Source organism: Sinocyclocheilus grahami, unplaced genomic scaffold (assembly GCF_001515645.1).
Source record: "Sinocyclocheilus grahami isolate Dianchi unplaced genomic scaffold, SAMN03320097.WGS_v1.1 scaffold197.1, whole genome shotgun sequence".
NCBI lineage: Eukaryota > Metazoa > Chordata > Actinopteri > Cypriniformes > Cyprinidae > Sinocyclocheilus > Sinocyclocheilus grahami.
Window position 1 is genome coordinate 517,395 of NW_015505376.1, and position 14,794 is coordinate 532,188.

Below are 14,794 nucleotides of genomic sequence, written 5' to 3' on the forward strand. Positions count from 1 at the left end.
GCCATTTTGTAGAATATCCGCTGAACGCAAACTGCATTCGCTCTTCTGTCAGTGGCGCTGTGCGGATGTGCTGTTTTCTTTCAAATCAATAAATACACGCAGAAAACGTATCCTTGTGGCGCGGCTGACACAGTACAGCATACAGCTCATATTCTCCAAAATGGCGATACGGTGATGTGGAGAGTATCCCTTTAAGGGATAGTTCACCCAAAAATGAACACTTTCATCATTTACTCAACCTCAAGTTGTTCTAAACCTGTATACATTTCTTTGTTCTACTGAACACAAAGGAGGATATTTGGAATAATGTTAATATACCAACTATTTTTGGATCCCATTCACTTCCATAGTATTATTTCTTACTACTATGGAAGTGAATGGGACCCAAGATTTGCTTGGTTCCAAACATTCTTTGAAATATCTTACTTTGTTTTCAGCAGCAAAAAGAAGTTAACACAGGTTTGGAACAACTTGAGTGTAAGTAAAATGACCATTTTAAATTTTAGCCATCTCTCTATGCGCTTTTTTGTAACAGTTTTCTACTGTTATCAACAGCTTCAGCTTAGCACTAAATATTATTCATGCCCAATAGGAGTGTCATCGATAAAGAAATAGTTTAAACAATGTCTTTTGTTTGAGCACGTAACTTAACAAGAAGCTGTAATATACCTGTTTGTGGATATATCCTGATGAGACGTCGCCTCGGAGTCTTCACTGGAGCATCGTTTCTCGGCGAATGGATGATTTTCCGTGGGTCTGCCATCAACGAAGTGGAAAGAACAAACGTACGGAAAATTTGGTGGTTTCTTTAAGTTGAAGGCTTTTAACCCAAGCCGACGAGCTTCTTCTACCTTCGGAGGTGCGTGCATAGGCTGCCTCACATCCACATTCAGCTCTGGTGCATGGATTATGGTCAAAACAAATGTCTTGCAGATATTTTTAACGCTTGAACCAGCTATTATGGGGGGGAAATGCTTTTTGTCATTTTTTTTCCCACCAGGGGGACGCATCCCCCTCAATTCGAGCCCCGACTTCAGGCATTTCGTAAGCTTTCCTTATGTTTCCATAGGGATCAAGACAGAGAAAATGTAAGGTAAAAGTGAGTCACATTTCTCTACTTTTGCATTAAACCACTATGAAAAACAAAATGAATGTTTTTAAGACAATTCCAAAGCTTAGCTTTAGATACCTGGTAAAGTGTCGCTCATGGCACATTATGCTAAGTAAACGACTGACATAAAACAAACTAAATATTATTCCCAAACTCCTCTAGCGTAGCGAAGCTTTTGATGTATTGTGTAAAATGGCAACTTGTTCGGTCAAATATCCCCTGCTAGGCATACATTATCTTAAAACCCAATAGTTGACACGTATTTAATCTTACCGTTTGTAATGTTGCGCTGTAAGAGGTGTTGATGTGTTTGTTCTCTGCAGCTGGAGATGCTTGATATAAGAATTCAGTAGAGCGAGTGAAGAGTCATTACCATACGCCACAGCGCAGAGAAATACAGCGACCTCTAGTGTTCACTGAGAGATACAGCGACACCCGGTGTTCACTAACGCCATGCAGTGCGTCTCAAACCTTTTTGACTCCAGGGTCTCTCAGTAGGCGCGTTTCCATTGCCCTTCAAATTGCGCAAATTGAAATTGCGAATTGAAAATACGCTTAACGGAAACGCGTCAATTTCGCAAAAACGGCCATATATCGCAAAAAAGTTTTTGCGCTCTCATGAGGTGGTTTTTCAGGCAATGCGAAAAAGGATTAATTCGCAAAACTGAAATGGAAACGGCTTTTTCGCATTTACAGGTCACATGGCGTATGTAACATGTCATATGATCATTCTTCAATGTACTATAACCTCCAAGAAACACTTCATAAGTGGCCGCGCTCCAGTATAAGGGGCTTTATTAATACTTAGACAATTTACATTGCACACGTCTGCGGTGAAGTGTGGCTCTGATACGGTCACTGAAGCTGATTACGGCCACTCATACTTTTTTATCGACATTCAGAAAATATCGCCAAAGTTTTGCGCAAATCTGTAATGGAAACGTGCCTACTGTCTAGCTCAGGGCTGTCCAAACTCGGTCCTGGAGGGCCAGTGTCCTGCAGAGTTGAGCTCCAACCCTAATTAAACACACACCTGAACCAGCGAATCAAGCTCTAGGCATAGAAACTTCCAGTCAGGTGTGTTGAGGCAAGTTGGAGCTAAACTCTGCAGGACACCGGCCCTCCAGGACCGAGTTTGGACAGCCCTGAGCTAGACAGTAGAACAGGGGTGGCAAACTTCGGTCCTGGAGAGCCGCAGCCCCACAGAGTTCAGCTCCAACCCTAAAAACTCACCTGCCTGTAGCTTCCTAGTAACCGTTCAGACTTGATTAGCTTGTTCAGGTGTTTGGTTAGGGTTGAAGCAAAACTCTGCAGCTCTCCAGGACTGTCGTTCGCCACCCCTGCACTAAAACTTGACAAATGGCTGACAGAAAAGGCTAAAGAAAAACTTCAGTTCCCACCTAGTAATAATCCAGTTGAAGTCAAAACACAAATGTAGCTGAATTTCAAACAAATGTTTTTTTTTGTTGCCTTTTTTTTATTTCCTTTGCATAGAAACAGTAATATAGATGAATATTTTTCAGTCAGGCTACAGTGGATTAAGGTACTGTTCTACTCATACCTGACACAATAAAATGTAAAAAATATGTCACCAGAACTTCTGGTCCAGAAGTAAATGCAGACACTTTGTTTTTTCTTTTCTTTTTACTGTGGATTGTTGCAGGACTGTTTGTTTTACACTGGACATGATGGGACTCTTATCAAATAAAAACATCCACTTCTGCTTTTAAAAGATTTTCCTCATAAACTTGGGAATCTTCCTGTAGATTCAAACAAGACAAGCATTTATTTTCTTTTTCTGCAGTGTTTTTCGTTTTGACACTCTCTCGCGTTTCCTAATTTGGCCCAGTCTCCGTCTGATTGTAGAGTCATGAACTTTGATTTTAGCTAAAGCAAGAGAAGCCTGCAGTTCTTTGGACGTTATTTCGGGTTTCTTTGTGACTTCCTGGATGATTTTCCGCTGTGTCCGTGGTGAAATTTTTGTGGGTCGACCACTCCTGGGAAGATTCATCACTGTTCCAAGTGTTTTCCATTTGGAAATTATAGTTCTGACAGTGGATCGATGCACTCCCATAATTTTAGAAATAGCTTTGTAACCCTTACCAGACTTATGGTAAAAAATGATCTTTTCTTTTACATCTTCTGGAATTTCCTTTGATCGTGGCATTATGCACTTGCTGAATGAATCTTTGATTGAATCTTCAGGTTGATTTTGCGAAGTGCTGTAGAAGTAAGGAAGAAGTGTAGAAGTGCCCAGCCACTTCAGCAAGGTATCTATAAGAGTTAAAAAAAAAACATTCATTACATTTGATCTCTCTGCTAGATCTGTTTTGAAGACCTGTTCAGTGACATTAAAAATATTTAGTGTGAACTATTTAGACAGACAGACAGTTATACTAATTTAATTCCCTATACATATTTAAACAATTATTAAATAAATAATAAAACATTTACACTACCAAAAGTTTGATCAAGGTCATAAGATTTAATGTTTTTGAAAGACATTTCTTATGTTCACCAAGGCTGCATTTATTTGATTGAGAAAAAAAAGTTAAAAACTGTAAGATTGTGATATAGCCTACTTCAATCTGAAATTAAGTAAAATTTAGCTGAATATATTTCTGTGATGGCAAAGCAGCCATTATACAGTCATCCCTTAGAAATCAGTCTAATATGCTGATTTGTTGCTCAATAAATATTTCTTATTATCAGTCTGGAAAAGTTATGCTCCTTAATATTTTTGTCTAACGCTCCTTGCGGAAAAAAACATTAAAAACATTCAATTGAACCTACGTAATCCAACCTTTTGAATGGTTCAGTAAAACACTAACAAAACCTTCTTTAAAAATTCAACCTCAATCAACGGAGGCTCCGAAATATATGAAATATGAATACGACTAACGTTACATTGTTTTTAGCAAGAGGCTGGTTAACTTCGATCTTCACTGTGTAACTGACACCAAACGGAGCGACTGTGACCTAATAAAACACAACGAGCGAAAGGAAAACGATAAGGAAAAATAATAAGCTAAACAATAACTGACATCGTCGTAGTCAATGCAGTTTAAAGGAAAACGGTAACCTATTGACATAAATCGCTTCTTCTTTCTGTAATTACATGTTCTAATTGACATGTCCTTTCAAAAACTGCACGAAAACATTTAGACTAATCCTACCAGGCTTTGTGTCCCATAAATTGACAACATCGCATATGCTAACGCCAAAGTGTAACGCAGCCTCTGAGATGCTTCTTGTTCTTGTTCTTTGGGATTTTGGCGTATTCCGTACCATAGGCACATACCACCACCTACTGTTTTCATTCATACATTGATGATAGTCCCGTCTCTATTCATATTTTATTTTACTTTATTGTTAATTTTATTTCGGGTTCACCCAAGCTGTATATTTCTGACTGCTGCGTGTTCAGCTCCCATGCCAAAAAACCCAACTTGTGTGTTCCCCTATTCCTTTGTTTTATTTATTTATTTATTTATTTAATTCCCTATCAAATTCGTTAGTTTAATCCTGTTTCTACTATATATTCCATTACTATTCTTTGATTAATACCCTATTTTAATCCTTTTTCTAATATCCCATTTATCTTCTTTTTTTCCTTAGTACAGGTGCATCTCAATAAATTAGAATGTCGTGGAAAAGTTCATTTATTTCAGTAATTCAACTCAAATTGTGAAACTCGTGTATTAAATAAATTCAATGCACACAGACTGAAGTAGTTTAAGTCTTTGGATCTTTTAATTGGATCTTTTTAATTGTTCACATTTAACAAAAACCCACCAATTCATGTACTCAGTACTTGGTAGGGGCTCCTTTTGCTTTAATTACTGCCTCAATTCGGCGTGGCATGGAGGTGATCAGTTTGTGGCACTGCTGAGGTGGTATGGAAGCCCAGGTTTCTTTGACAGTGGCCTTCAGCTCATCTGCATTTTTTGGTCTCTTGTTTCTCATTTTCCTCTTGACAATACCCCATAGATTCCTCAAATTCAATCTTTTGATTTAATTCACAGAAATGGACAGAGGAACTCCCGAGATAACAAATGGACCATTGACACCCCATCTACAATCTCAATTAGGAGTGTCAATGGTCCATTTGAGAGATAGGTAGCGGTAATTCACTTATAAGTCTGTGAACTGCCGTAAAGCATGACGAAGAAGACACATCACACACCAGCTGAAGAAGAAGATGCAAGCGTGCTCAGGACAGTTCGGACATTGCGTGAATCAGAGGTAAAAAACTATATAAATACGGTTTAGTTTCTTGCACAGATTGTTCGTTTCGTGTCTTTACACATCAATGTATCGTCACGAGCCGCAGGGTTTAATTTGGTTTTGTTTGTGTATGTTTTTTTGACTCTCAAATGCGTGATTCCCATTCACTTACATTTTATGACTGACAGACTGCAACGGTTTGAGTTAAAATTCTTTGTTTGTGTTCTACTGAAGAAACAAAGTCACCTACATCTTGGATGCCCTGGGGGTAAGCAGATAAACATCAAATTTTCATTTTTGGGTGAACTATCCCTTTAACAGTATTTATGCTTACTGAACACTCAACTCCAGTGTACCGAGGTAAAGAATATGCAGATCTAACAAAAACCTGTGTAAATCTGTGTGCGAGATTGTGTTTATGTATGAATTTTCTCAATCAGATTAACAATGGTGTAAAACCAATGTTTTTAACCCTAGAGTGCAGGCTTGGTGGATCCAGAAACTGCATAGGGCACATTTTACCCACATTTCCTTTGGCTTTGAGCTGCCAAAAAAAGCTCCATATATACAACATGAAAGTTCTCTGTACTATGCAAGGGAATGCTAAAATGTGTTACAATTTACCACACCCCTGTCATCCAATGTTTAGTTAGCTGTATTAGCATAATGGTTTGAAATTAGCAATTTAAAAATGCATCACATTTTGCCTGAGAATCTACAATTTATTCTAATGTATGTTATATGATTTAATCGGCAACAGTTTAAGTACTAAGCAAAATGTAGTTTTGGTAAAAAAAAAAATTGGATTCTTACACCAAAATCAGTTTTTTCTTTATAAAAGCTGCATATATCTATTTACAGCCTTGACAACCATTGATATAAGATCGGGGAGGAAGTGGGTAAATAATGAAATTATCATAGGACTCCTAGTTTATCCCTGATATGTGGAAATGGTGTTGTTACAACTCTCCCCATGTTTGCATCTCACTGCCAGATGTTACATTGTCATGTCCTCTTACTTTTTTAACAGTATCATCTGTTTCTGTTCCTGATCCATTACTCTTTTTTTCTTACGCTTATTAGTAGCCTTTTGCCACACCATCACACCATTTAGATCCCATCCATCCTCCTCAGATCCTGAAGCCATTCAGTTACATTCACAATATAGCTGCAGTAACTCACTAACTCACCACGTGTTGCCGCCTCTGAGATGCTTGGGCAGCAGCTGACTAAATTCTGCTTCATAAGAGTCATCACAACGTGTCAACATAAGAGACCTCTAGTTTACAAATGATTATGGACTTCAGTTTTATATGCATACCACGCAGTATCCACATTGCAACATCTGACTGCCTTGTGTTACGCAGTATACATTTTATAAAACAGTTTTAGTTTTCTTCAAATATAGAGATGTGATGTCTGATAATGTAACTTTATAGGGACTGATAGACAACTCCATATTCATATATATATTTAACCCAATAATATATTCAATTTGATATACGGTCGGTAACATCTGAAGTTCCATCTAATGTGAATGTAGTACACATTGAAAAAAAACTACACAACAAACATTTGTTAGGTAGGCTACTTGCTTTTATTCCCTTCCCATAAGAATAGCCACATTAATGAGGAATTCTCTTATTTTGCAATCAGGCCTCACACAGTAATGAGATGGATGAAAAGAGGTCAGTACAAATATTTTACGTTAAACAGCCAGTCGAGAACTGAGTTGCTCTAAATATAAAAAGTATTGTACTATTCATTCCTGACTTGTCAACATCATAACAAAAGGTAAAAAATATGCCCCCAGGAGTAAATACAATTGTGATATTGCACAATAGTTTAAAGTACAGTATGTACAATTTCACATACAGTGGTCATGCTGCCGTTAAAACAAGTTGAATACACGAGCAGAATGCAATCATAATATGAGATACAGATGGTTTTTTTGACTCTCAAATGCGTGATTCCCATTCACTTACATTTTATGACTGACAGACTGCAACGGTTTGAGTTAAAATTCTTTGTTTGTGTTCTACTGAAGAAACAAAGTCACCTACATCTTGGATGCCGATAAACATCAAATTTTCATTTTTGGGTGAACTATCCCTTTAACAGTATTTATGCTTACTGAACACTCAACTCCAGTGTACCGAGGTAAAGAATATGCAGATCTAACAAAAACCTGTGTAAATCTGTGTGCGAGATTGTGTTTATGTATGAATTTTCTCAATCAGATTAACAATGGTGTAAAACCAATGTTTTTAACCCTAGAGTGCAGGCTTGGTGGATCCAGAAACTGCATAGGGCACATTTTACCCACATTTCCTTTGGCTTTGAGCTGCCAAAAAAAGCTCCATATATACAACATGAAAGTTCTCTGTACTATGCAAGGGAATGCTAAAATGTGTTACAATTTACCACACCCCTGTCATCCAATGTTTAGTTAGCTGTATTAGCATAATGGTTTGAAATTAGCAATTTAAAAATGCATCACATTTTGCCTGAGAATCTACAATTTATTCTAATGTATGTTATATGATTTAATCGGCAACAGTTTAAGTACTAAGCAAAATGTAGTTTTGGTAAAAAAAAAAATTGGATTCTTACACCAAAATCTGTTTTTTCTTTATAAAAGCTGCATATATCTATTTACAGCCTTGACAACCATTGATATAAGATCGGGGAGGAAGTGGGTAAATAATGAAATTATCATAGGACTCCTAGTTTATCCCTGATATGTGGAAATGGTGTTGTTACAACTCTCCCCATGTTTGCATCTCACTGCCAGATGTTACATTGTCATGTCCTCTTACTTTTTTAACAGTATCATCTGTTTCTGTTCCTGATCCATTACTCTTTTTTTCTTACGCTTATTAGTAGCCTTTTGCCACACCATTTCTCTTTTAAGATCCCATCCATCCTCCTCAGATCCTGAAGCCATTCAGTTACATTCACAATATAGCTGCAGTAACTCACCACTACCTCTCGTGTTGCCGCCTCTGAGATGCTTGGGCAGCAGCTGACTAAATTCTGCTTCATAAGAGTCATCACAACGTGTCAACATAAGAGACCTCTAGTTTACAAATGATTATGGACTTCAGTTTTATATGCATACCACGCAGTATCCACATTGCAACATCTGACTGCCTTGTGTTACGCAGTATACATTTTATAAAACAGTTTTAGTTTTCTTCAAATATAGAGATGTGATGTCTGATAATGTAACTTTATAGGGACTGATAGACAACTCCATATTCATATATATATTTAACCCAATAATATATTCAATTTGATATACGGTCGGTAACATCTGAAGTTCCATCTAATGTGAATGTAGTACACATTGAAAAAAAACTACACAACAAACATTTGTTAGGTAGGCTACTTGCTTTTATTCCCTTCCCATAAGAATAGCCACATTAATGAGGAATTCTCTTATTTTGCAATCAGGCCTCACACAGTAATGAGATGGATGAAAAGAGGTCAGTACAAATATTTTACGTTAAACAGCCAGTCGAGAACTGAGTTGCTCTAAATATAAAAAGTATTGTACTATTCATTCCTGACTTGTCAACATCATAACAAAAGGTAAAAAATATGCCCCCAGGAGTAAATACAATTGTGATATTGCACAATAGTTTAAAGTACAGTATGTACAATTTCACATACAGTGGTCATGCTGCCGTTAAAACAAGTTGAATACACGAGCAGAATGCAATCATAATATGAGATACAGATGAGTAAATATATTATATTGTTTACACTTTCACTCGTATTATTGACTCAAAAACAATAAAATGTCAAAGCCTTAAATTGCTGTGATCAAAAAAAATCTATATTTACATTTAAAGGCCTATATACGTGCCATATGAGAGGCAGCAGAACTGATTCACTCGTATTATTGACTCAAAAACAATAAAATGTCAAAGCCTTAAATTGCTGTGATCAAAAAAATCTATATTTACATTTAAAGGCCTATATACGTGCCATATGAGAGGCAGCAGAACTGAGCTGTGTTCAATAAATAATAGAAAACATTTTATTATTTTGTATCCTCTCGTCATAAAAAGAAACAAAAATCACCTTCACAAAACATAAATTCAACATGTCTAAAGAATAATACTGTTAAAGGTAATGAAAAGCGGTCATATTATGACAATTAAAATGATCAAAGCTTTCTGTCTCCATACAAGGAACGTTCAAGTACATCTTTCTTTCTTCACAGATCTTGAGAACACTTTGAAAATCCTTCCTCTAATACACAGATAGATGAGACACAATGAAAGGCTAGGTCATCTACAAAATATCCTCATAAAAATATATTTATATAGTTCATTTATTGTGAATCCTAACTGACTAACCTTACAATAATACAAAACAATGTTTATATTTTCAATGTAAATGAGGGGTGAAGAAATTGATATTAGAATATAAAAGTGTAACTCATCAAGACTCTTGTACATTCTCATGAATCCCTCATTATACGCTCCAAAATGTCAATTTGAGAAATATTTAACTAAATTAACATGGTTATAGTCTGAGATGTGATTGTGAACACAAACCCTTCCAAACATATATCATTACCCATACACCTTTCAAAAATAATATTAAGATACATATCTACTCTTTTGCAAAACCACATAAATAAGAGAGCTGATGAAACAACGATCAAATTTAGCTTGATATCTCTATAAGAGAATGATAAACTATTCAGATCAGATACTCAGAATTACTCCAATGAATGGCGGATGTGTCATAATTCTAAACCTAGATATTTATAACAAATAAATACATTACATTGTCCGACATCAGTTGTCTAAAATCATTCTGTGAACCAGCCTCTGAGAGAATGGATAATCTGTATGTAAATGACGTTTTATTTGACATTTTATTCAAAAAAGTAAATAATGCTTAAAAAATGTCGAAAGTAATTTGACAAAATACACAGTGCAAAATAATTATATGACAGTGCTGTTCCAAACACTTCTAAACTCATAAACATTGGGTCTGCTTTCTTCTCAGTCAAATATATAAAATAAATACAAACAGCCATTTGATTTGTTGGGATTCTCCTTTTATCTATTTAACCAAAGTAATTCTCCACAGACGGCTGGCTGAATCCTAAAGGCACCTTGAATTAAGTCATTCAATTGGGTGTCAGTGGTCCCACCTTCTTCATCTGCAATGACAAACGCTGATGATACATGTTTGGGTTTTCATCTGCCAAATAGATGTCACTATGCCAGTGCTTTACCACAGCCTGCATAAATGAATCACAGACAAAATGATCTCTCAAAATAACATCTTTATGCCATGATACATGCCTTCAGCAAAACAAATGCTTAAGACTGAGAGGTGTTTGGCAAGGAACAATAAACTGAAGGCTTCCACAAGAAATAAATGAGCATAGCTGTGCAGAAAGCTACAAACAGACAGCGTCAATTTGACATAATTCTTGGTGCATGCCTTGTTTTTCTTCCCCTCGCTGATGATATACAATCTGATGTCATCTAAAACTCTGCCATTTGTGCAATTAATTAAATAAACATATTCATATAGAGCATTTAACATTTACAGTCTGTCTAAAACATTTTCCAAACAAGGACTTTTTTTAAGATTAAGCATGTGAAGAAAATGATTAATCGTACATAAACATTTTCCATAAAAGAGGATTTTGGCAAATAATTATGTTTCTGTTAAAAAAAAAGAACACATGGTGAAATGATTTATTAATGTGATCCAGAGATTACACACCTAAAAGACTTCTGCCAAAACACAATAGAAAGAGACAAGCCAGTCACTATGTACAGGACAGTTTCTCAAATTGGTGATGAGTTTGATCCCAAAACATTAGTTCTGATACTCAAAAAAAGATTCTGAAAGAGTCTGTACACCCCCATTAGATGAACCATTCTTTCTTGCTTTCGTCGATGGTCTCTGTGAAATTGGCCTCGGTGCCAATAATGGCCGTGTCGGCTGACTCTGATGACTCTCCCCCCTTGGCCTCGTTGGTGTGGTAGGTGCCTTTATGGCGGAACATGTACCGGATTAGAAACACCAACGTGCACAGAATAGTGAAGATCACCACTGCAATGATACCTGCAAGGAAAATACATTCGCCACAGTTAAAGGAACAGTTTGAAAGGAATAGTCGCAACAATCCAAGTTTGTTTCTTTATTGGAACAGATTTGGGAAAATTAAGCATCATATCTGGTGCGCAGCTAAATTCTGCATTCTCTCACCACAGCCAGGGGTAAGGTACACACTGTCTCTATGGTAAAAGACCGCAGATGAAAAACACACAATGAGAACAATAGATAAAAAACAAAGCAAGCTGTCTGTGTTGTGGATCAAGAACACTTCATAGGGATGATGATTTTTTATTCAGAGTATCACAGCAGTGGGGGTGCATCAGAGATGACAGTATATCATAGATTCAAGGTTGAGCGACATTCAGATGTGAATTAAGAATGTCTTTTGAATTGCAATTCAACTCCTGAAACTTATTTGCACCAATAAACAAGATGCACAATGAAATGTAATGAATTTACAGTGGGGCAAAAAAGTATTTAGTCAGCCACCAATTGTGCAAGTTCTCCCACTTAAAAAGATGAGAGAGGCCTGTAATTTTCATCATAGGTATACCTCAACTATGAGAGACAAAATGAGAAAAAAATTCCAGAAAATCACATTGTAGGATTTTTAAAGAATTAATTGGTAAATTCCTCGGTAAAATAAGTATTTGGTCACCTACAAACAAGCAAGATTTCTGGCTCTCACAGACCTGTAACTTCTTCTTTAAGAGGCTCATATATATGTATAGTAATTTTATTCAAAAGTTTGGGGTTGGTAAGATTTTTTTTTAATGTCTTTTATGTTCTCCAAGTCTGCATTTATTTGATTAAATATACTGCAAAAACTGGACTTTTTTAATAAAAAAAAATGTAATATTACAATTTAAAACAACAGTTTTTTTCTTTAAATGTTTAAATTGTAATTTATTCCTATGATTACTCCCGTTTTTAGTGTCACATGATCCTTCAGAAATCATTCTAATATGCTGATTTTGTGCTCAAGAAACATTTTATTAAAATTAATTTCTCTAATGCTTTAAGTGTGCTGTTTAACATTTTTGTGGAAATCATCCTACATTTCTTTTCAGGATCCTTTGTTGAGAAAAATTCACAAGGGACAGCATATTTTTTGTAACACTGTAAATTTCTTTACTGTCACTTTTGATTAAATGCATCCTTTTAAATGAAACAAATGGTTCCATAAACTGATAACTGATAATAAACTGATCATTTAAAATAATATTTTTATTGTAACATGTTGCAGGGTACAAGACACAAAAAAGCATACAAGAAGTTCTACGCTCATGTGTTGCACTAATGAAAGGCAACAAACGTTCGCTACATTCAGAAATAATAGGCCAAAACACAACAATATTCCAAATGCTAAGTCTCACAGGGCTAAAATGGGATTTCACTCCCGATTCAGCAAAAAGAAATGGCCTCCCCACACAACTAAAGTCAACCTCACAGCTCAATGCTCAGCAGAAAGTGAAGAAATGTGATAACATCCTTATGAATACTAGTCTCCATCTCAGATACTTGCTGGCACAAGCCAGACAGAACACTTGTTCATTTTCAGCAAATCTCCTATGAATACCAATACACAAAATCTGATCTGCTTGAATTTCTGTTTCAGAATAATAAGAAACAACAGAGCTGTAGAGACGTTACATATCTGATGTGAATGATCTCGTTAAATTCTATTATTGCCTTTGCTTTAAATTACTAGAATATGAAATTACAGAGAGTAATTTGAGTGTATCTAATCATGACACCACAGCATAGCAAATCAAACGATTATCATTCTTGTCACATTCACATCCAAAATCTACTTTAAAATGCAAATATTTTCAATGATTTAAAAGAACATAGCTACCTGACTGGAAAACGCATTAACGCTATTCAGGTTCATGTTTGTTGTATGAAATATAACACGTTCTGCTGTGTATTGGTTCCTCAGAGGCGTGAAATGTGGCTGGAATATTTATGAGAATTGACTGCAAATTCAGGTGGAAAGCTCTGGAGATTTCCCTCTCGCTCTTCATGATGCTCTGATTATTAGAGACACGCTGCAGTATTTGCACTTACATTACCCCTTGTTTTGTGCAAACTGGGCTTTCATTACATGGTTTTTACCCCCTTGATGAAATGTTTTATACTGCAAGCAGATGGACTCCAATCAGCCACATGCAGTTCTGCTTTCCTCTGACATTAAGAGGGAGGAGGGAGCACTGCAGTTTCTTTGTTCCTCAACGCTGCAAACTTTACCTCGAGTCATAGTTATGGGAACAAACAAACATTGATTTTCACAATTCCCACTAAAAGTTCATCATGGCCTGCTTCTAAAAACACACAAATCCTGTTGTTTATCTCCCTGTGATTGACTGATAAATACAAGCAGACAATTACAGCTGGCTGTCTGTGTCCTGTTGATCTTGGAGGGCATATGTGTTTTTAGTGTGGTGCAGAGCAATATGATTCAGGTTAATTAGATTCAAGGTCAAGATCTGGCTGATATGAAGAAAGGGTGGATGGTGTGACCTGAAAGTGGTGGTGGTGTCTCCCCCACCCAGCATCACCACACCGCATTATATTTTTATTGTAACATGTTGCAGGGTACAAGACACAAAAAAGCATACAAGAAGTTCTACGCTCATGTGTTGCACTAATGAAAGGCAACAAACGTTCGCTACATTCAGAAATAATAGGCCAAAACACAACAATATTCCAAATGCTAAGTCTCACAGGGCTAAAATGGGATTTCACTCCCGATTCAGCAAAAAGAAATGGCCTCCCCACACAACTAAAGTCAACCTCACAGCTCAATGCTCAGCAGAAAGTGAAGAAATGTGATAACATCCTTATGAATACTAGTCTCCATCTCAGATACTTGCTGGCACAAGCCAGACAGAACACTTGTTCATTTTCAGCAAATCTCCTATGAATACCAATACACAAAATCTGATCTGCTTGAATTTCTGTTTCAGAATAATAAGAAACAACAGAGCTGTAGAGACGTTACATATCTGATGTGAATGATCTCGTTAAATTCTATTATTGTCTTTGCTTTAAATTACTAGAATATGAAATTACAGAGAGTAATTTGAGTGTATCTAATCATGACACTACAGCATAGCAAATCAAACGATTATCATTCTTGTCACATTCACATCCAAAATCTACTTTAAAACGCAAATATTTTCAATGATTTAAAAGAACATAGCTACCTGACTGGAAAACGCATTAACGCTATTCAGGTTCATGTTTGTTGTATGAAATATAACACGTTCTGCTGTGTATTGGTTCCTCAGAGGCGTGAAATGTGGCTGGAATATTTATGAGAATTGACTGCAAATTCAGGTGGAAAGCTCTGGA

The 14,794-nt window shown here is 36.3% G+C and overlaps 1 protein-coding gene and 2 long non-coding RNA genes across 3 annotated transcripts in view; all 3 read right to left on the bottom strand.

The window, feature by feature from the left end:
* LOC107595134 (uncharacterized) overlaps positions 1-10,190 on the bottom strand; it is an 18,845-nt gene extending 8,655 nt beyond the window's left edge. Inside the window, exon 1 of the long non-coding RNA XR_001610235.1 lies at positions 10,180-10,190. This is a non-coding gene — a long non-coding RNA (uncharacterized lncRNA). The remainder of the gene's footprint in view (positions 1-10,179) is intronic.
* On the bottom strand, positions 2,748-4,400 carry LOC107595133 (uncharacterized). The gene is made up of 2 exons (XR_001610234.1): positions 4,288-4,400; positions 2,748-3,385 (listed from the first exon to the last, which is right to left on the bottom strand). It is a non-coding gene; the product is annotated as an uncharacterized lncRNA (long non-coding RNA).
* Positions 10,191-11,243: 1,053 nt separating the features above from the next.
* The window catches only part of cntnap2a (contactin associated protein 2a), a 245,255-nt gene continuing 241,704 nt past the window's right edge, over positions 11,244-14,794 (bottom strand). The window contains exon 22 of the mRNA XM_016285487.1: positions 11,244-11,443. Within this exon, the coding sequence (XP_016140973.1) occupies positions 11,244-11,443 (200 nt within the window). The remainder of the gene's footprint in view (positions 11,444-14,794) is intronic.